The sequence below is a fragment of the Gallus gallus genome, chromosome 4 (genome assembly GCF_016699485.2).
Source record: "Gallus gallus isolate bGalGal1 chromosome 4, bGalGal1.mat.broiler.GRCg7b, whole genome shotgun sequence".
NCBI lineage: Eukaryota > Metazoa > Chordata > Aves > Galliformes > Phasianidae > Gallus > Gallus gallus.
In genome coordinates this window covers 60,242,356-60,264,316 of record NC_052535.1, presented here as the reverse complement: position 1 = coordinate 60,264,316, position 21,961 = coordinate 60,242,356, and the positions used below count along the sequence as shown (strand labels likewise).

General features: G+C 35.7%; 1 protein-coding gene across 6 annotated transcripts in view; it reads left to right on the top strand.

The window, feature by feature from the left end:
* The window catches only part of SLC39A8 (solute carrier family 39 member 8), a 118,377-nt gene that overhangs the window by 38,165 nt on the left and 58,251 nt on the right, over positions 1–21,961 (top strand). For 2 of the 6 annotated variants that reach the window (XM_046940859.1, XM_015285614.4), the window contains exons 2-9: positions 284–452; positions 4,107–4,276; positions 4,816–4,938; positions 5,040–5,150; positions 6,102–6,269; positions 10,219–10,426; positions 11,083–11,267; positions 13,917–15,148. In XM_046940859.1, the coding sequence (XP_046796815.1) occupies positions 284–452; positions 4,107–4,276; positions 4,816–4,938; positions 5,040–5,150; positions 6,102–6,269; positions 10,219–10,426; positions 11,083–11,267; positions 13,917–14,063 (1,281 nt within the window). In that variant the 3' untranslated portion in view covers positions 14,064–15,148. Of the gene's footprint in view, positions 1–283; positions 453–4,106; positions 4,277–4,815; positions 4,939–5,039; positions 5,151–6,101; positions 6,270–10,218; positions 10,427–11,082; positions 11,268–12,558; positions 12,695–13,916; positions 15,149–15,876; positions 15,967–16,885; positions 16,936–21,961 lie in introns of those variants that run through there. The other 4 variants (XR_005859695.2, XR_005859696.2, XR_005859697.2 and 1 more) reach the window with 4 other exon arrangements.

The following is a 21,961-nucleotide window of genomic DNA, read 5'->3' as shown; positions in this document are numbered from 1 at the left end:
CAAATACATTGTAAGGTTTGTCTGCCCTGGTTCACAGCACATAATATTTGCAAATATAAATGTAAAACTTGTTTCACTGATTTCAAGTTATCTTAAAATACCTCAATTCCCTCCTGCTTCACATTAAGCAATTAATATGTTTTCATGAGCAGTGTACAAAGAGTGTGTACACTGCTTTGAAAATGTGTTAGAGTGATTTTATGTCGTAATTCTTGGGTTTCTTGTGGATGGTTTACTTTATTTTTATTATTATTAATTTTGCCAAAAATCCTTTTTGTTGCAGTGCCTGACTGGGGAGGAAATTTTTTCTTTGCATGGAATACCAAACAAGAGTCACATATCAAATTCAGACTTCTCTATAATATGTCCTGCTGTTTTGCAACAGCTAATTTTTCACCCGTGTGATCATCAGGAAAATTCTGTGGATGCATCTAGACCACATTCTTTACAAGGTTAGTTATTTCCTTGATACCTGATTAGATTGCATGGAATCTACAGTTTTTACTGCTCATTTGTTTATTTATTTATTGTGAGGGCGCACTGTTTTGGATAGGTTGTATGCAGAAGGATTGATCTATAGTTGATCACCTAAGCCATTTGGACCACCGCTCCTGTTTTTCTTTTATCCGGGTGGCTCAGAAACAGTGTCCAGCAGACAGATAAGCAAGGCAGTGTTTTCTCTGCCCCTCCCTTGCCTGCAGCACAAGAAATCTGCAAGGCCCATACTCAGAGTTTTTAAAAACCACAAGCATGTGAGACTCTGACAGGGAAATTCACAGAAAGATACAGTGCCAAAAGTAGGCGTTAATGCATATATATCTTGCTGTAAATTTATGTGTTGCCCCCCATCCTTGCCCATAAAATAATGAATCTGTATTGTGGCAATACCGAGAGTGGTTGATTTCTATTACTGTCCATCACGCAAAATTCACAAGGCATGGTTCCAGTTGTGCTTCTGAGATTTCTGCTTAGGGACTCTCACACATTTTAAGAATATCCTGTCTTCCAAAATATGAACAGATAAGGCCTACAGAAGAAATTAATTCAATAAACTTCATGGGACAGCTACTTGCATTAAAATCTGTTGCATAAGCAAAGTAAAAGGCAGCGTATAGTGAATCTTTTTTCCTTGGGCTTTGTTTCTCACCTCTCTGAAATGTAATAGGGAGTAGTACAGAGCAGCATGAAATAGCTGTAAATGCCCAATGGCTTTCCTTCTGTCCAAGGCTGATGGATTCTGTGCGATCCACTTGGCTTTTTAAAAAGATTTTCACACCCTTATTTCTTCTTTTTAGGAAATGGCTCATGAGGAGCCTGAGCCTGCCTCAGGAAGGCTTAGAGCAGGGGTCCTTGCTTCTTGTAAGGAATAAAACTAAGCACTGGAGTTTTGAGGGGGACATGCTCTCCCGCCATCTGTTTTTTGGATTTCTTGTTCTTTGGCATCTTGGCAATCTGCTGGGGCTGGAGTTCTAGAGACTGATAAAGTGGTTGATGGCGAAAGCTGTCCATGTCACAGTCTGTGTAGGTAGACTGTGTTTCTGTACTCTGCTCTGTTACATGATGCCAGACAAACCTGTTTTCTAGGGTGTATGCGCTCATGGAAGGCTTAGTGTGAATGGAGTCCTAGTGAATAAAAACCATTTTAAGAGAACAGTGCATACATGATATGGTGAAATACGCTTTATAATACAGCAACAAAGCAACTTTGGCAACATTGGCTATCTTGGAATCTTATCACTCCCCTCCACCCCCCCCAGTTTACAGTATTTTTCTTAAAGTAACAATTCTCATAATTGTGTAATCATGGGGTAACATAGTAATAGTAATAAATCAATATGTTAAATTCCGAAGCCTTTGAGACGTCCAGATCTAGAGCAGAATTTTAAAAGCAAAACTTCATCTGCCTTCTGGTCCCACTTATCTCTGATGAATTAGGAAGTAAAAAGCCTTTTCTTAACTTTTCTCTGTGGTGACAAAAGGGGATAATTCATACCAGTGGATTAGACTATATTTCTACTTGCAAACGCAGATTCTTTTTGTACCTTGAGACACCTCCCACTGCATTAAGCATACAAAGTGATGACAAGTATTTCATTTATTGCATGTACTTCACATTAAATGTCCAAGTACATGCAGCTGTTCTGAACAAAGAGTGCCAGCGTGATAGAACATACACTGGAGAAGCCTGTAGTATTATTGTGAGAACTTTCAGAATTTGGCAGTACCCTGTTCTTCTGTGCTTGCTTTTAAGCTCCATTCTCCTACCATTTTGGGATCCGCTGTTTTAAACACACAATTTGTGAACTTATCCTCTTTGTCTTTGGTTGTAGAAAGTGATTTGTAGTGACAGGATTTTTTAATCATAATTTTTGAAACTTGTTCTAATTCCCTGTGTCTAGTGAAATAATTTGGGCATGTGACCTAAATGCTTCATATCCAATAAATATTTGGTTTTAGTTTTGTTAACTTAGTTGAGAAACTTGCTCTCCTGTAGTAATCCCAAATGGTGGTGTATGACTCGTAATGACACTTATTTATTATAGATTTGGTTTCTAAAAGACATTTACAAGCTTGACTGTCCTGTATTGCAATGGGAGTGAAGCTCCTGTGCAGCTTAGTCAATCTAACTGTATCTGGTGGTCTATTTATCCCTCTCTGTCTCTCCATCTCTCTAAAGAATGGCAAGTGAATATTTTACTTGGCACTGATGTACCTCTTGCAAATGCTTTGAATGCTTCTAGTGCTGTCTGTTCTTCCTGTTCTTTACACAATATGAAATTCATCACATACAGAAATTGTATCTCTGTGCAAACAATGTGTAGCAATCCCAGATGCAGGTGATGAACCCGGTCCAGTGTGTTTGCTGATCTAGTGTTACAGGAAAGTTGGGCTACAGATTGCAATCTGATCTGTTTATTTCTGCTATGCAGAAAGGAATTTATGGTAACTTCTCTACGTACATATAGCAAAGCTTATGATGAGGCTATTATACTGATGCAGATTTCTGGATTATACTAAACTGTTTTTGTATATCCAATGTTGTGTTGGCTTTCATTGTAATTTGTGGTTGATTTTTAAAGACGAAATCTTTGTCCACATGTATATCTTTGTGTTTCTGTGGCCACACTTGAGGCAGTATTGTAGACTTTATCAGTGCAACCCTTAAGGCTTTTCTACACTCACAGGGACTTGAGATGCAAATGAGTAAAACTGTAGCCACGCAGAGACAAAATGTTTTGATACTTATTAAGAAAAGATAACAGCAAAACTCCTACAATCTGCAAGTCAGACACCAAAATAATTACAAGTCCTGGTGTCTGAACTCAGAAAATAGGAAACTATGCATTTGGTGAAGGAAGCTAAATGATGGCCAAACCAGGTGCATTTGCTACTTCTTAAAAAAAGATTTTTCTCTTGGTGTTCATCTTTTTGAACATAGAACAACTTCTTTATATGCTTTCATTTCTGTATTTTAATAATCTCTATTATTAGGTATCTACCACCTTGCATGTCTAATAAGTAGCGATGGACTTTGTTTTCAGCAAAGCAGAAGCATTTTGAACGATGGGAAAAGGAGGAATGTTAGGTACAGCAAATTACCACCTCAGGGTGATTTGAAGGAATCATTCTTTATCGGGAAGGACTTTTGGGTCTTCTACAGCCAAGTCAGCAGATTTTCTGTGTTGAAGTTTTTTATGGAAATGACAGTTGGATCTAACCCTGGGACTAGCAAGATTTTCCATCGTAAGCCTATGCTGTAGTTACTTTGACTGTTGACTTAAGCCCTGTTTTTAATGTTCACTGACTGTAAAGAGATCTGATTTACTCCAGCAGATATTGTATATCCCAGATATTGTACTAGCTCAATTTCAGTTTTTAATATGGTAGGCCCAGACAGTATGTCCATGTATTTCACTTCTGTGGGTATATGCCTTAAATATCTATGCGTTTATAATTTTTATCTTTGTAAAGTACAATTGCAAGTAGGGAACAATTATTTTTCCCAATTCAGCATCAATTCAGATGTTATATAAAATCACAAGCAGCCCTAAGTGAATTTTATACTAATTTTTTAAATATTTCTGTGTTTGTTTTTTTATCCACAGTTTGGGGATTTGGGTTCCTAGCTGTGACTATCATTAACTTGGCATCGCTTCTGGGATTTATTTTAACTCCTCTCTTAAAGAAATCTTATTTCCCTAAGATTTTAACCTACTTTGTGGGCTTGGCCGTCGGTACTCTCTTTTCTAATGCAATTTTCCAGCTCATTCCAGAGGTAAGCAAGGAAAATCTTTACTTTTTTGTATAATAGTTTCTAAAGTGTATTAATTACAGAAGCATGCTGCAGTGGTGTTCTGAGAGTGTCGGTTGATGTCCCCAGAGAGTTGTGGTTGGCCATCAGTGACACTAGCTTCCCTCTCTTTCTGTCTGGGTGGGCAGAGCCATCAAGATCCATGTGTTGCTGTGACCTGGGGAAGACCAAGGGTTATTCTGCCTCTAGACAGAAAGAGGAATGGATTGGATAAAATTCTAATGGTCTTACATTTGTTCCAAATTAGACCTCCTAGTTTTGCAGTTAACTACTACATTCTGCATGTAAAATTCTGCTGTATTAAAACACTGCTGATATTTAATCCAAAATGAAAAAAAAATCCAGAAGGATCAGGATTTTTCATAATTTCTGCCTCATTGAAACTTGTGGCTGGTAGAAAGACTGTCTATATTTTTGTGGAGTATTTGTGTATGGTGGAGGAAATTGTTATGGAAATGTACTAAGATTTCAGTCTAATTTGCATTGCTTTTATCTTCTGTTAGGCATTTGGATTTGATTCCCATGTAGATAACTACATTGAGAAAGCAGTTGCTGTGTTTGGTGGATTCTATATTCTCTTCTTTGTGGAAAGGATTCTTAAAGTGATACTAAAGATCTATAATCAGGTAACAGAAGGCTAACTGTGCAAGCCTTACCTTTAAGTGTGTGTTATATTTTATGAGATTCTTGATAGTTTAATAAAATGTAGGATTTTTTTTTTCCTGAGGATTTCAGCATTACTGAGTATTCTGATGCATCTGTTTCAAATCCATATGGAGAGGTAAAGCAATCTCACTTTTTTGAGGAAGTTACAAGCAGAGCTGGAAATAGAATCCAGGTGTGTGTGTGTGTGGTTTATTGTCACTGGCATATGCTCTAGCTGCCTTCAAGGGTCAAGTCTGCAGTATGCTAGCTAAACATCAGAAGAAAAAAAGTGGAAATATGTAAAAGTCGAAGAGAATGGAGTACACCTCTGCAGCTCCTGTCTGGGCAGGAGAAATCATTGTAACATATACATCTTCTTACTCATCTGTAAAGTTCACTTTGTTTATGCTGACAGTTTCTGAATCTCACCTGCAGTGCCTAGCTCTGTGTTTCCTGTGCTCTGGTACACAAACCTGCTTTAGTGACACTGTAATAATCCAAATACTATGCAACATGGATAATTGGCTCTGCTTTCTACCCATATGTCAGAGTACTTTATTTCTGTGTGCTCACATGGATGAGACTGAATTTGTCTCAGAGAAAGACCTTTCAAACTTTTTGGACTCTCTAATCATGTCTTGCCAAGAAAACTGTTCTCTGTTCCTACTCTTCCATCGCTTTGAGTCTTTGCTCCCAAACTGATCTTGCTATTGAAAATAGTAAGGTACCTTGTTTGCAATGGCTATGTGAAAAATGGAGGAAAAAAAGTCACACTTTATTTTTGGTAACAGCTCTACTTGGCAAGAAGCTATGAATAACTAGCAAATACTGATACTAACGGTCAAGGCATTTGGTTTTGGGGGGTGCTATATAAAGGTATAACAATGAAAAAAATTCCACAGGTAATTGAGGACTTTCCTGATTAGCAAAAAGTAAGAAATATACTGGGAACCTAAATAAATCTGGAGTTCATATAAAATTTTAAATATTAAAAGATCTATTGCTGCTCATTTAAACATTTACTTGGTGTTGAAAGCAAGATAACATGAATATGATGCCCAGTGCATTTTCTTTTAAGGTCTGTATTTCTTTGTTATTTCACTTTTTATTTAATAAGCTACCTACTTATTTATTTGTCATCCAGCCTGGCCATAATGACGTAGAAAATGGTGAAGAGAATCAATCTAAGGATAAGACTAGTCCCTCCAAACCACCATCATCCAGCAATGGGGTGACTTGTTATGCAAATTCAGCCATTGTAGAGAGCAATGGAAATTTTGGTTTTGACAGCATCAGTGTTGTCTCAGCACAGGTATGAAAATTATCTGTTTTATTCCTACCTATTATATAAACATATATGAGGAAGAGAGAGTATGAATTTTTATTACTTTTGTTAAGTTTTTTACATTTTTAGCTTATAGCTTGCTTGAACCCTATAAAAATATATGGGTTTTTCTGGGGCAAACTTAGGAAAGCTGAACAATGGATTCAATTGGTAGCCAACCAAAAAAAGGTAGTACATGTCAGTGTGGGGGCACATAGGACAGAGATAAATGTTTAATCAGTTAATTCTGTTAATTTTGATTTTGTTTTTACTGATTTGTTTAAAGTGTGTTTTAATGCTACATGATCCATGTTATGTTTCTGCCTACACATAATGTTAAGTTTGAGAACTTGGTTTCTCTGAATCAGTGATTTACAAGGAAAACTGGTACAATAACTGTCACGCTGGTTGTGCTAGTCCAGTATACTTAGATACTGTAGGAGTTATGGAAGTGTCATAGGTTCAGGTAGTAGCTGTTCCTCCGGGTTTAAATATGATTTTTTTTTCAGATTTGTTGTTCTATACTTCTGTGTTTGTCTCTATACTACAAATATAACCTCCTTCTGTCTGAGAAGAAAATGAAAGCAGGAAGAAAATGTTGGTGAACTTCTTTATTCTTCTCCTTGTGCACAGAGGAGCAGTACTGCCCCTTATTTAAAAAAGCAGCAGCAAACAAAATGAAAAACCATAGCAACAACTGTAAGATGGCTGAGGCAAATTTTTCTCAGTAAAGATTTCTGGTTTACTGCCTGTGCTCTCCACAGGGTAGGTCAGCATCAAATTTTACATGCTTTTGATACTTATCCACTATCCACTTGGGATAAGACAACATATACGTAATAGAATTTGACTATCCCTTTAATCCGAAACTCAAGAAAGGGGGCAAACACAATATGGACAGAAAGTATCATGTAGGCTATAAGGGTGGTGGCTGGAGTCTGATGGTGTCAGAGTGCAGTAGCTGTTTCAACCATGAGTGTCTAGATAACTTTTCTATTTTAATACCTGAACAAAATGACTGACAGAGTAAATGTAAATGCTTAATTAGTTGCATACTTTCACATTTCACTTGCAGCAGTAATTGCAATCTTGGAAGCCTCTTTTATGTTGACCCAGAATTCGTATCTGGTATTTGTATCTGCTATGAAAATTGCATGGCTCGACAACAGTAACTTTTCTTAAACTTGCTTCAGACACCAATTGCTGAAAATGCCTGTAGTCCCAAGCATGTAACATTAGACATGTATAATAAAACTTTATGGTGACTTTTATTTATGCCCTCCAGGCAATTTCAGGGTTTCTTCTTGATCCTGTTGGCAGTCCCAGAGGATGCTAAAGGATATCTAAGGAAGATGTTTTAAGCAGAGGTATTGCTCTGTCCTAACTGCTATTGGATCTTCTGCTAACGTGCAGAATATTACTCTTTTGTCTCTGCAAGCTTTTAACAAATTGAGACTCTGGCTTATGTCTGAAGGAGTCACAGATTCCTTAGAAATAACAATAGTAGCCTGATGAAATATCATAAGATGAAAGAAGAGAGTGTCTATATCATTTCTTAAGTTTAGAAACAAAGAAGAGACCACTGCTTCAAAAGTTTAAAAAAAAAAAAAAAGAGCAAAAATAGCAAGGTTAGCTTTGGTTTACCATAAATTGTGGTGATGCAAACAATACAGAACTGTGGTAATAATTAATAAAAGTTAGACATGATAGATCTGTTGGGTGTTCCTGAGCTCCTTAGCTGGCATCTCTTCTCTGACATCTTCTGAAGTACCGTGACAAAGGGGGAACGGTCCTGCAGAGAAAGACACTGTTCATTCTTGCCTTTGAAGCCCTCATATTTGTAAGGTAAATTTATCAGTAGTCTGCCTTGAGCATTTAGAATATGTATTACTCATTTGTCTATTTCTATTGGACATATAATCTAGTAAAGTTCAGAATGTAAACCCAGACAAGCATTGTCCTTGTACATTATATGATTTACGAAAGAAGTCCTGTCGTTATCTGAAATAGATTACAGGCAATAGTTGTGCATCAGAGCTACACAGCAAATGACAGATAGACACATATAAATATAACAGAAACCTCTCCAAATCTGATTCATAGTTTTTAAGATACAGTTGTCTCTAAAGTTTGAAAGATTGGATCAAGAAAGTAGTTTTACAATTAAATCAATGCTTCTATCGTAATTTAATTGCAGTTACTGTAAAAAAGTAGAAGAAAGTCCATAGATAACCCAAATCTCAGCTCATTTCTGGTCATTTCAGTTCTTCATGAGTTCTACAGCTAACTCTTAACATCGTCTTCTTACCCAGTCTTCATTTTCTTCATGGAGGCATAAAAAGTTCAGTGTGTATATTTGTGAAGTATATATTTTAACAGAAAAGTCCTTGAGATCAGATTTTTATATTTGTCATAAATATGTATGCAATGATTTGGAGTTTAATTGGAATTCTCACCTGTGCAACTGGCAGAAGAAAATGAGTTCTTTGTATAATTCTTGGCTAATCCTCTTATGCCCCTACAGCCCACAGAGAAATGTAGACATATGCATCTTTTCTACTGTGTTTCAATATGCAGGGAAGCATATTGTTTGTATTGGAAGTTTTTTATGCCATTTTTCATTTCAAATCATAAAATTATAAATCTGAGACTTGTTATGCACTGAATAGAAGTTATAACTGTTCTTTATAGCGTTTGTGCCATTTCTTAACCAAGGCTTTATTAGCTACAAATTCCAAGTAATGCAATACACATCTGACTTGGAAATCCTGATCTGGACTTTCGTCCTGTCCCAAGGCAGCTCCTACATAGAAGGATGTAGTATGACAGATAGGAATGCAGTGGGCAAAGTATGAGACAGACCTTATTGCTCTGTCATTAAAGATATTGAAAGCATTCATTAATTGTTATATTTCCATAAAGATCAGACTTCAGTTGTGGGGTAGCATTATTATTTGATATGACAAAGTTAAACAATTTCCATATTTGCAAATCCTTTTTTTTCCCCCCACATATTATAATGTTTGCAAATATAATGTAACTGCAATATGTGTGTGTACAGAAGTTTATTGAAATGGATCATTGGAATTTTCTTTTTTAGCAAAGATTATTTGTGTTCCCAACTAAAATGGCAGTTCCTTTTATCTTCATCAAACGTTTTGTTATTTCATGATGTCGGTTATATAAATTACTCCCCATTTCTGGGAGGAATGATTGAGAGCCCTGGGGTGTATATGCATTGCAGTTTTATGTCAGCCAGTTGTTTTCATGCTACGAGACTTCAACTTGCACAATCAGAACTAGGCACTGTATGTTCTTATTAAACGTGAAACTTGTAAAAACTGATTTTGTTAGCTGGACTTGACTATCATCAATCAAAATTAGAAATAAAATTAGTAGACCACCTGGATACGTGTCTAGGTTCCCACTTATCTAGCTGGCTGATACTGACTGGTGGAGGATGCATCTGTCTCTAAGGACTTGATATGCTGGCAGCCGCATGTAGTTGGTCCAGATCTGTTTTAGGTAGGAAACACAGGTGCTCTCAGTCGCAGTGATCAGATCATTCCTATTGTGTGCACTTAACAGAGGTGGCTGAGGAAGCTGTGAAGATCTTTATCAATCCTTGGCAGTCTCTTAATCTGAGCAAGACTTCCAGAGAGATATTCAAACACTGTGATCTGGATTTTTTTTCTGTCTCAGACAGAGGGTATTGAGATAAAGCTGTAGAGATAGGTGAACAGGCCCTTCACTTTAAGTTGTTGGAACAGAAAAGTTTGCTGCTCTTAGCTATGCCGCCTTCTTCTTAGACCAAGCATTCTGGTACCCTTACGTACTAGTGCTTTATTTTATGCTCAGTATTCAAAGCCAGAAGTGTGTCTCATTGGCTTCTTTATTCATTGTTTTATATAATTATTTTATTGTGTTGTTTTTCCAGGAAGAAGCAGTCCAGGGCAGTTTGTGTAAATGTCTCGGTGGGCGCCCACTGTCAAAGATTGGAACCATTGCTTGGATGGTAACACTGAGTGATGCCGTACATAATTTCTTAGATGGTTTGGCAATCGGTGCTTCTTTCACTTTGTCTCTGTTTCAAGGACTTAGTACCTCCATAGCCATCTTGTGTGAAGAGTTTCCTCACGAGCTGGGTAAGAAGCTTCATTCAACGTATTGATTTCTGTGGAAACCACCAGTGTGGGAAGTTACACTTGCCAAAACTTTGCATAGGTTGAAATGAAATTTAGACAATTTAATGGAAAAAATGCTCTTCAAAAAATCTTCCCAAGTACCAAAATACATACCTATTGTAGGAAGTCCTCGAATGCAGGCGGATGAAAGCTGTGAATGAATATTATTATTATATTATTCATAATAATAATAATTATTATTATTATTATTCATAATGAATATTATTATTATTATTCACTGTGAACAGTGAATCATAGAATGGCTTGAGTTGCAAGGGACACCAGAGATCATCTAGCTCCAACACACCTGCTGTGGACAGGAATGTTGTTCATACATGCCATCCTATGGATGTTTTTTTCTTTTTTTTCCTTTATGACTAAGCCTGTGTTCTCAAACTCTTAGCTAAGTTCTACATCGCCTAATTGCTGTAGAATATTTCAGTTATCTTAATATTGAAGGGAAATGCTCATCATTTGCTTGAATGAAGGAAAAACAGCAGTGGATTATAAGTTGTATACTAATAATGTATTTTCCTTCTTAATTCCTTTGAAATCAGAAAACAGTATCATTTGCTGAAGATGGTTTTCTCTTTCTTCATTTCTTTTTTCTCTATTAGGGGATTTTGTCATCTTGCTTAATGCCGGAATGAGTATTCGACAGGCTCTGTTTTTCAACTTTCTGTCTGCATGTTCCTGTTACATTGGGATGGCTCTTGGTATATTAGTAGGCAACAACTTCGCTCCTACCATCATTTTTGCTGTAGCTGGTGGAATGTTCCTGTACATCTCTCTGGCAGATATGGTGAGAAAGAATTTCATTTTTCAGTCATTTAATTTTCTTCAAGAAAACAGAGACTTCAAAAGCAGTCTCTCTGATAGAGATTAGTATTCTGTCCCTTCCATGCTAGAATCATCTACTTCTTGTTATTAGATGTTAAATAATCAATTATAACCTTAATGGAGGTGCACAAATAATTATGCTTATTCATTAAATGCAAAAGTCTTTGATTTCACAACTAGGGCTGGCCAAACTATTACTGAAAAAATGTTTTAAATAAGGGAAAGATTTTCATGAGCTTGGGTAGTTTTCATTAAAGAATGAAAATATTTTAATTTTTTTCAGCATTTTAAAGTGTTTTGATTATTAAATTAATCACTTGCCTCTTCAGAAGACATCTTCTAAAAGAAACGAAAAAAATATGTTAACAAAATGAAACTAAATATTTTGTTTAGAGTTGAGTTAGTTGTGTTTTTGTAACCTCAGCAGTAATTTTAGACGTGCTCAGGTAAAAAATTCCATTCTGCTTTTAATAAAATTGTATCAGACCCAGCTTCTTGCTTCTTGGTTCAGACTAAAACAACAACAACAAAATTCCTGTGATTTGCTGAACTCAGTTTAAAACAGTCTGTCTATCATTTATTTTTGAAAGTATGCTAGAATATATAAGGCAAAGAAGTTGTGCTAAGATCCACAGTAGATTCAGATGTTAAGAATTAAGTCTGGCTTCACAGGTAGTCAACAATATTCTGTAAGTTATTCTTAAAATGATGCTTTATCTCAAAATGAAAAAGATACTTCAACTTTTATTATGTTTAATTGAAGTATTAAGAGATCAGATGTATCTGCAAAGGTGTTTCCACCTGTCACATAAGAATCTGTTTGGGTGTAGAACTACAATGAGGCCTGAATGTAAGAAGATTTAGAGCCTCAGTTACATTCTGCATGCATTTAAGGTCTCTTATATGTTTATTGTGACTGTTACATTAAATACTATGGTAGTCTAGGTAATAACAGAGGATTTTATAAGTAGTAATCTTGGAGTTAAATAAACCATATAAATAGTTTCTTTATTAAATTTGCAGTACCTTAATTACTAATGCTTTTTATTTAGTTTCACTCTGTTATAATGAATCATAGCATACTCAGCTATGATATTCGGAACTCATGGCATAAATTTAGCGTGGCTCAATTTAAAATTATTAAATCTGTTGATGTAGGTAACATTCTTTTCTTTATACGTATTGCTCTGCATGCTCTCTTTCTCCACCCAGCCCTCCAACATCTTCTTTCCTGCATCTCTCTCATTTTCTAGGTTTTTGGATTATATCAGCTACCTGTCTGAGCTTTTCTCCTCTCTGACAAGTCTGAATTAGGGTGCTTTGCACGGGATCTGCCTTTCTGCTTTCTGTTATGATTTTCACACACTTCTGTTCTGCTTGTAGAAGCAGGTAGGATTAACAAAAATGTCTTATCTACTTCCTTTTCTTTTTCCTGTTCTTTTCCATTTTGAACAGAGGCACAATCTAGCTTCCACGTTAGTAAAATCATCACATGAGGAAGCTGCGGGTGTGTGACAATGTGTTCACTGAGGTGTGTGAGAACAAATGAGCCTTGCTGTATGGCATGAAGCTAATCTGGTTTCTTGCCTCTTGTGCAAGAGGAACACAGAGCTCTTGATTGATTTCTGGGAAGGTTTAGCCTTCCCCCTTACCGTAATCTGTTCTTCAAGAATTGCACTGCCTTCAATAGTTCTTTTTGCCTTATGAGATGAAGGAAAGATGAGACTTCTGAGTCATCCCAAGGCAAGGCTTCTGAACTGAAACCAAACTTTAGAGTCATCTTTGCATTCTATCTATACTATTTCGGCACAGCGGGAAAATATTTTAAACTTTGACAGATGTAAGTAAAAGTCATCTGCAATTGACTTTATTTGCAACAAACACATACCCTGAATTGTCCCCTGCTGTTGCTGCAAACCTTTATCACCAGTGCTCATCTGCCACCACCTGCATTTGCTCTCAGAGGAAATATAATTTTTTCGGCAGTTAGCAACTACCCTTTGCTATTATCTTACCATTAAGATGCCTGTTGTGAAAAAAATAATTCCTTCATTACACTGTAAGGTAACATTTTATGTTACCACCAGTTTTGTATCATTCTTCTTCATTCTTCTTTGCTTTACCACTACGTTCTTAGCCCTCCAGACCTTCTATTTGTAACAGGTTTCTCATTTCTGAGAGGCTGTCCATGTTTTCAGCTTCACTTCTTTTGCTTATAGATAAAGTAGAAGAATCTTAATCTTTATTTCCTGAACCAAGACTTCTGTCCATATTAGTGAAGGAAGAAACACAACAGTTAGCAGTACAAGGGCAGCTGCTTCTAGCAATATATGGAACAATAATTGGACCCAAATAAAAAATAGGAAATTTGCGTGAGAGCCAACCAGGCAAGACCACAGCAGAAGAAAAACAAAACTCCATTTCAGTTTCCTGTCCTCGATGAAATGGTTTTTCAGCGTAACTAGGGTGACTTATTCTCTGACTGCCTTCACCCTCTGTTTGTTCTATTACTCAGTCCAAAACAGCAGTATGTTCCAGTTCTGAAATGGCCTTGAGTTACACGTGCTACCACAAGATGGCAATACTTACCTAAAATTATCCGCTTTTTCAGTTCCCGGAGATGAATGATATGCTGAGAGAGAAAGTGACAGGAAGAAAGATGGATCTCACATTCTTCCTTATTCAGAATGCTGGTTTACTAACGGGGTTTGCTGCTATACTGTTGATTACCTTGTATGAAGGAAATATTCAGCTGTGATAATGCAAGTGAAAATGGAATCGGTGTTGAAGACGTCAAGTAAATTATGAATGGAAGACATTTGAAATCCATAAAGGGACATTCGTTTACTCTTCTTGGTTTTGAAACATTGACAGGTTCCATTCTCCCCATCCCAAATGCAGGCAATCTTTTTATAGGACTTGCCATTGATCCAAATAGTAGGCTCTGTCAACTTCTGTACTCTACTAAGGAACTGATTCTAATACTTGTATTTCTACCTAAAATTATCAGACGTACCTGAGTTGTTATAGAGAAAAAGGGGGTTACTTGGCCAGTAGAATTATGCAGTGTATGCAATTCAGACCAAATGAAAGCTGAGCTCTTCTAGGAAGAAAATAATGCTTTCCCATATCCTTTTGTAACTGTGATGAAAACAAGCAGTTTCAAAGCTGCTTAATTTCATGAGTTCTGCTGCAGGATTTGTCTGTGTAACATCTCCTTCCACCACCAAAACAAAACTAAAACAAACAAACAAAAAAACAACTATTTCAAAGTAGGTACTAATGAAGCTAAGATTTTAAATTACTAATTAACACTGGAAGGAAAGATACCAGTTACTGCTTTTGAGCTTTTCTCTTTATGTGTGCACTAGGGAATTGTTGATTTATTTTCAGAACCACTTTTTGTTGTTTTTTTTTAAATTGGAGGGAGCGTGTGTGAAATTTATGACAATTTATCAACTCCACAACATTTTAGAAACATTGAGTATTTAAAAAAAAAGTCAAGCATTTTGTATTTTATGAAGATAGCCTTGTTTTGTATTTTATTTCCATAGATATTCCTTTATAAAAAAGTCTATTTTGAGTTAAAATTTTCAAAGGATATATTGTTAGTTACACAAAGTGGAGCTTAGAAAAAAAACTTGCTAAAATCAACATTCCAGGATGTTTTTTTTTTTTTTTTTTCCAATTTGAATAGTTTTCTTGTATGCAGTTTGGTGAAAGTTGTGTTACTAAAATATACAAACTTTTATTACTATTTGTTGCATTTGAACTTTCTAAAATCATGTTTGTATGTATGAATTCTTCTGAAATAAACAGTTTAGCTACACTGAAGTCATAAAATGTGTGCAAGGAAATTCATACTGAACCTAGAAAATGACTTTTCTAGGTCCCTGGTTGATTAAAAATAAACAAAACCCACCACCAACAAAACCCAACCATTTCATACAGGCAAACTATGCAAGAATAGTAAATGATACTTAATTTAAACTTTGCTATCAGGTTTAAAATGTAATTGTAGTAGTTTATGATTTTTGCTGTATGGAAAACATGTTTATGAGTCACTTCATGCCCTCTTAGTTTCTTTGAAGAAGAGTCAACCCACCGCATATTCTTTCCTCTAACGCTTGTTGATTCCTTGCATATAAGTTGCTTGCAAATGCTACTCTTATGTGTCTCAAGAATGTTTTATTATCACTTTGAGTGTTCATTGACTTTTAAAAATCAACTATTCCTATTTCATCAGATTATTAAAATAATATATGGCATGATACTTTTCAGCCTTACATCCAAAAGTTTGCAAAGGAGATTTGATTTTTATCATATCACTAGGGAGAAAGAATTGAGACAAATGTATCACTCAAATAACCTACTTTTAGATCACAGAGTGGAATAGAGATGATTAAACCCTAATATTCAGTCTAGTGCTCTAGTCAAAAATGAAATTGCCTTTTCTGCTTGTGGAATATTTCATGGGTAAGAAAGCTTTTTGATTTCTCTGAGATCTGTCTGTATGAACTTTAGTATTATGCTTCTCCAGTACATATAAAATTAATCTATTCCAATTCTAGGTGTGCCAATGATTTGCTAGGTTTTGCTGATATACAAAGCGAGGAAGAAACAGGAGCAAAAATGGCTGTTTTGTTACAGATAAGACTGCAGTAAGTTACTCTCTAAAAGTTTGAAAAGCTGTTGAGAAAGTTATTTCATATTCTTTTTCACATCGATGTGATCAGTAACACTATTCATCTTATGTCATCCCTTCATCCTTCCTTTTAACTGTCATGTAAATTCCATATATAACACAAATTCAGAGGGCTCTCATATGCTCATATGCTTATTTGTTGTCACCATAGGTCAAATTATCTGACTAATATACACTTGAGAAAATAATCTGTGTTAGCACTACATAGCTCACTGACATACAGTTTTCTCTTTTTCATGGCATGGTTCATGACCCAAGACTAACTTCGTTAAATGGCATTAAAGTAGGTGGGGGGAAAAACATACCTATAAAAGACTCTAAAGAGAGAGTAACGACGGTTTTTGGAACAAAATTATATAAAGAACAATAATGTTCTTTATATATAGAGAGATAAGCCTTGGAGTGATTCTGATTGCTTGAAGAAGGAACATACAGAAAAGTGAATTTGTCAAAAATGTGATACAGTGATAACTGTCTATGGTTTCAGGAAAAATGAGTTGAAAAATTAAATTGGTACTTAAAAGTTTAGAGTTATTGCTTTTGACATTTCAATGAGATCTTTAGTGAATGAAGATTTAGAGCACATTTAAAAATGAAAATTTGGTATCAAATTTTAAGCTAAATTAAATATCAGCTCTAATTTAAGCGTAGTCTGGAACTACTCTGGAAATATTTGCTTTGCTGCTCTTTCATGTTTTGCAGCTTGCCTGAAGCTTTGTGTTACCTTAGTTAAAAGATCTATAAAAGCAGATCTGCACAGTTTACAGATGACTTGAACATTCAATTAATTATGCTAATGATAGCAACGTAAACATCTTTCCTGTTTGATGCATGTAGAGAATCAATTGTGTGCTAATTTCTGCATTGTCTTTTAGGAATAATCTTTTAAAATCTCTTATTGAATAAACCACTGATTTACCTGCAGGTAGGTGAACAGATTTACGTATTTGCTTGCTGGTTTGCATTTTATTTTAGAGTCTCCTGTGTGTGAATTTGAAGAATGCTACATCCTGGGAGAGAAGACGTAACTGACTTTTTCTACTCCATGTAATTCAAACAAAACCACTTACACTGACAAAGAGTGTTGAGCCAAGTTTGGCTGTCATGAAAGCGCAAACCACTGCTAAATTTAGAACATGAATTGAGAATGTTTTTCCTTTAACTCTAGACGCTAATGCTAAGGAAGAAGACTTTTGAGAAGTCTTTCAAATCCCTTAAAAAACAAACAAACAAACAAAAAAAAACAACACACACAAACACCCACAACAAGTCAAGTGAAAGTTGCTTAGTCTTTGTTGTAAGAACAATAACTTGAAACAAGAGAGATACTTCCACTCTTCCTTCTGCAGCTATGGGAGTTAGTCAGCTGTACTAGCTGTTCCCTTAAGTATGTTGCGCCGACTTCAGGTGTTTGAGATTTCAGACTAAGTGATAGATGCAAGATGCTGTCATTCATTTTCAAAAGGGTCAAAACTGTTCAGAACTACACAAGGTAAAAGGGCACTAACTCTTCTAATGGTTGATCTGTATGTATCAGCAGATACCAGCAAACTGCTTCACGTGTGCACAGGCACATATGTCTTTATTTTAGGTTTTTACTTTTATTCTATTAAATATCACAAGGTTTCCAGGAACACTGTAGCTTGCTTATCAGCTCTTACAATACTTGATGCGCAAGTTATTTCTCTAAGATTTTAGGTGAAACTCTCCTTTCTCTATCTGGCAGTTCAACTCAAAATGTAATGGTGTGATAAGTCAGTAAAATGAAAAGTAGACAGCTGCATCTGCTAGCGATTGATACGTCTGTCAAAGACAAGGCTACAATATCTTTTTAGGGTTTAATCCCCAGTATGTTTCTTTTATACCTGATATATTGTCTTTTTCTTTTTCTTGATACTTTTGAAGATAATATAGAAAAGTGCAACAGCATTTAATATTTGGGGTAAAAATAGGACATACTGAGTGATGTAGGATATGAACTACAGGCAAGATATGGTTTGAATTTATGGACAGCATGTGAATTTAGGAGATAATATAATTCTCTATAGTGTAGTTGTTAACTGTTGATCTCAGTGATAGCATTGTGAAAGATTCACAGGGCCCAAATTCACTTCCTTTAGAGAGAGTTCCTGACTCTTACGGAGAAAAAAAAAAAAAAAAAAAAAAAAAAAAAAAAAAGGAGAGTATAAGCAACTTATAGTACCCATAGAGGGACCTGAGTACAGCACTTAAATGCTATAAATGCTATAGTAACTTCTTCAGGTTTTTTTTTTTTTGTTTTGTTTTTTTTTTTAATGAAAAAATGATATTGAGACAGGGAAGCAGCAGGATCTGTAATAGTGGCATAGCAGGCTCCATGCTGCTCAGTGCAGTGTTCCATCTGCTCTTTCCCCTTCTTTTAGAAATTAAGGAAACTGGTGGTTCAGTAAATTTTGGAAGAGAATGTACTTAAAAACACAGCAGGAAAAACATGCTTTATAAAGATGTTCCAAGAAATAATTTTCTATGCAGGACATTCAGGGAAAGTGCAAACTATAATTGGATTGTAAGAAAAATTGTTTAATTCTAGTCCAGTACTGTTTTCCTTATTTTGACCATCTCTAAAGATAGTTGCTCATTTTCAACTGATTCCTAGCGATTTTGCCCAATCTTAGTTTGTATTGCAGGAAAAAGTTGTCATTATTTTTAGTTAAGTTTGGAAAAACAGCCCAACCTTGCTGTGATGTACTGCCCTAGTTCCTTTGTTTTGATCTTCTGCTAATAATGCTTAGTTGGATTCTTTGAGCTTTGAATGTAAAATATTCTATATTTTCTAATTCTATTTTGATTGTGACAATGAAATCCAAGGCATATTAATCATTGTGTTGATTCCACATTAAAATATTGAGTTTTCACATATTTCAGATCCAGATCCTAGATTGTCCCAGAAAACATACAAATAACATATGTTACAGCTGTGGAAAGTAAGTCAATATCATGAATAGCTATCATGAAGAAGCTGGAAAGCTGAAGGGTGCCCCAAAGCCAGTATCATCAGTAACTTTCCTTGCTTCTTTATTACTTCTTTTAAAAAAATATATTGGTTACAATCTGTCCATCCATTGCCTTCTGTAGCTTTTTCTGTGTTGTTAATGATGCTGGGAGTGATACATGTATCAGTTTGGTTCAGTGTAAAGGCGAAATAACTGCTGTTCTCCAGCAGCAGAATCCACACCTTGCATGAAAGTAAATAAATAAATAAAGACATCTATGAATGTCTCTTGCCTGAGATAAAAAACGTAACGCCTCTCAGAAACTCCCAAATCTGATAATCTCAATACGGTCTGTTTTGTCTTGGGTTTACCTCACCATTGACAGCCAATATCTCCCAATGGCAGCTACGTTTATCCCATTCCAAATTACTGTTTTATCATCTAAGCAAGTGTTGAGGAGTCCATCATGATTCTATTTGCTGAGAATTTATAGTTGGACCTACGAAGCTGCTGAAATTAGCAATGTTGTGTTTTGTGGAGTTGGTCTTGGCGGTGCTGAATTAATATATATAAAAAAAAAATAGCTAGTAATCTTTTTCAGGAAAAGCATTTTGTTATTATTCCAGATATTTAATTATTTTGAACAGTTGTGGTATAGACAATTGTGGACAAGAAAAAAATAATTTGGGGAAAGAGCAGCAATCGTTTCAGAATAAACTTTTTCTTGAGAAGAAAAAGCGCACAATGGCATTCCCTTATTGCTGAAGTATGAGAAAACCAGTCTAACTAGAAGAAACATGAAATGAGGTGATATGAGTCAAGTATATTTAGTTGGAAAATACCAAATAGTTTTGATGTCTTTGACCTAAAAGATAGAGAAGCTGCACTAAAATCCACTCTTCCAATTCATCAGTGAAACCTAATGGTTTTGGTGTCCCAGTAAATGCAATGACAAAGTACGGTCTAGAGAACATTCAATCTTTTCCAGGTTGTTTCTGTAAGTCAAAAAAGTAACTACAGTGTCAATGATTTGTATATTTTTGTTCTGGCAATGGATTGCACTAAGCTGACAATTGTAACACAAATCATTTGAGAGTGTCCCTTTTATAGTTGTGATAACACACACTTGTGTGTGATGCTGAGGTGTTGTAATTGTTTCTCAGGTTTTCGTACACTAAAATTAATTACTTCCAGAGAAGATTATCACAGAATTGTATTGTCTTTTTTTGTTGAACTTTCTAGATACTCTTACAGTCTGCAGAAAGCTCTTGACCATTTTAATAAGTTATTAGTAAGAAAATACAGATCCCCTTTTAGTTGTAAAAATGTTAGTAGTGATTTGCAATAGTTAAGTGTTCATTAGAAGTATGTTATGGTGTGATTTGCTTGAAATTTCCTGTTGCAAACAGCAAACTTGAGTGCAGAAAATGATTTTATCTTGATTAATGATCTTGTATTTAGAAGAACATGGTTCTCTGTGCCAACAAAGAAATTGTCCTCCATTCACTAGAGATTTGGCAATTTCTCACCTCATTGGTATATTAGTGAAATCAAAGCTACATGTTCTGCTAAATTGGTAAGTGATTAGATGAGGTACATTGCATTACCTGTCCCTTAAAAAAAAAAAAAAAAAAAAGATCAGTCCATATGAATTACTTCTCCCTTTTTGCATTTTTATTGCGTTTCCAATCTTAGCTAAATCTGTGGTCGCTTATCTTGGAAGATCAAAGGAGTGACTGTCATTGGTAACAAACACAGAGCCTTGTTCACTGAATTACTTAAACTTCCTCTGTACTTCAGGGGAACTCCAGATATGCAAGGGACGTAGAACTGATTTCAGAATACGAATATACCATACTCTGTGCTTGAAAATACGTGTCTTTGAAGATGTCTTCCTCAAGATTGATTAGTGGATTTAGGAATCAGTGTGGCACTGTCAGACTTGCACTGTGTGTGCTATTTGTTTGACTTGTTGAAAAGGTGCCACAAAATAAAGAGTGCTTGTGCATCAAATGTGAGACTCGGCAGAGAAACATACAAGTTAATGACCTATTTACTAGCATACATAGCCATACTGAGGAGAAAGCTCGTAGAGTAAAAGACAGCAGAGAGGTGTCCATGTGATAATGAGACAGATCTCAACAGTGTGACTTACAAGCATTTCTTAGCTGAAAACCAGGTGAGTGTCTGGATACACCTTGACTCCATACTGGGATGAGACCTAGGAAGTAACATCCATCCCTCATCCTCTTATCTTTTATGTTCACTCTAATTTCTACTGGAAGATTATGTGGATCAGTAATTTCTAGCTTTAAGTGACTAGGGTACCTGAAACTGTAACTTACCAGGGCATACTTGTCCTGGGGCTTAGCCAAAAGCATAGATTCCATAGAGCAACAATTGGAGCTGTAATTACATTTGACTTGGAATTACTTGTCCTGTGTGCATGTGAAATACTTGCCAAGTTCCTAGCCTGAGGAGTTTGGAGGATATGCTCTGTTTCAGAAATGCGCCCCTGTTTGAGTTAATTAGAAACTTGGAAACACTGATATTGGTAGGAAATTTAATATACGATGGAAAAAACTACATGAACTACAATCCTGCTTTTCCCCCAGCTATATCTACTCTATTTGTCTCCTGAATAGCAAATCAAGTGAGATTAGTAACTCTGTACTAACAGGTCAGGATAGGATAGTTTTTTTCCAGTTCCTGATAGGTGATGATATACTGGATGTGAGGAGTGATGCTTCAGACTATACTAAATGAACTTTCTAATTCTTTTTCTCTAAGAGGTAGGAGAAAAAAATATGTAAAGACTAGCCAATACCAGAAACTAAAGTCAGGGTGATCATGATTAGGGAGAGTGCAGTTAGCAATAAAATTGCACCACAGTAACAATAATAGTTATAATTGCTTTTATTTATATAAATTTAATTCTGGGCTAATGGCTGCAAGTAATATCATGGACACATTATGATT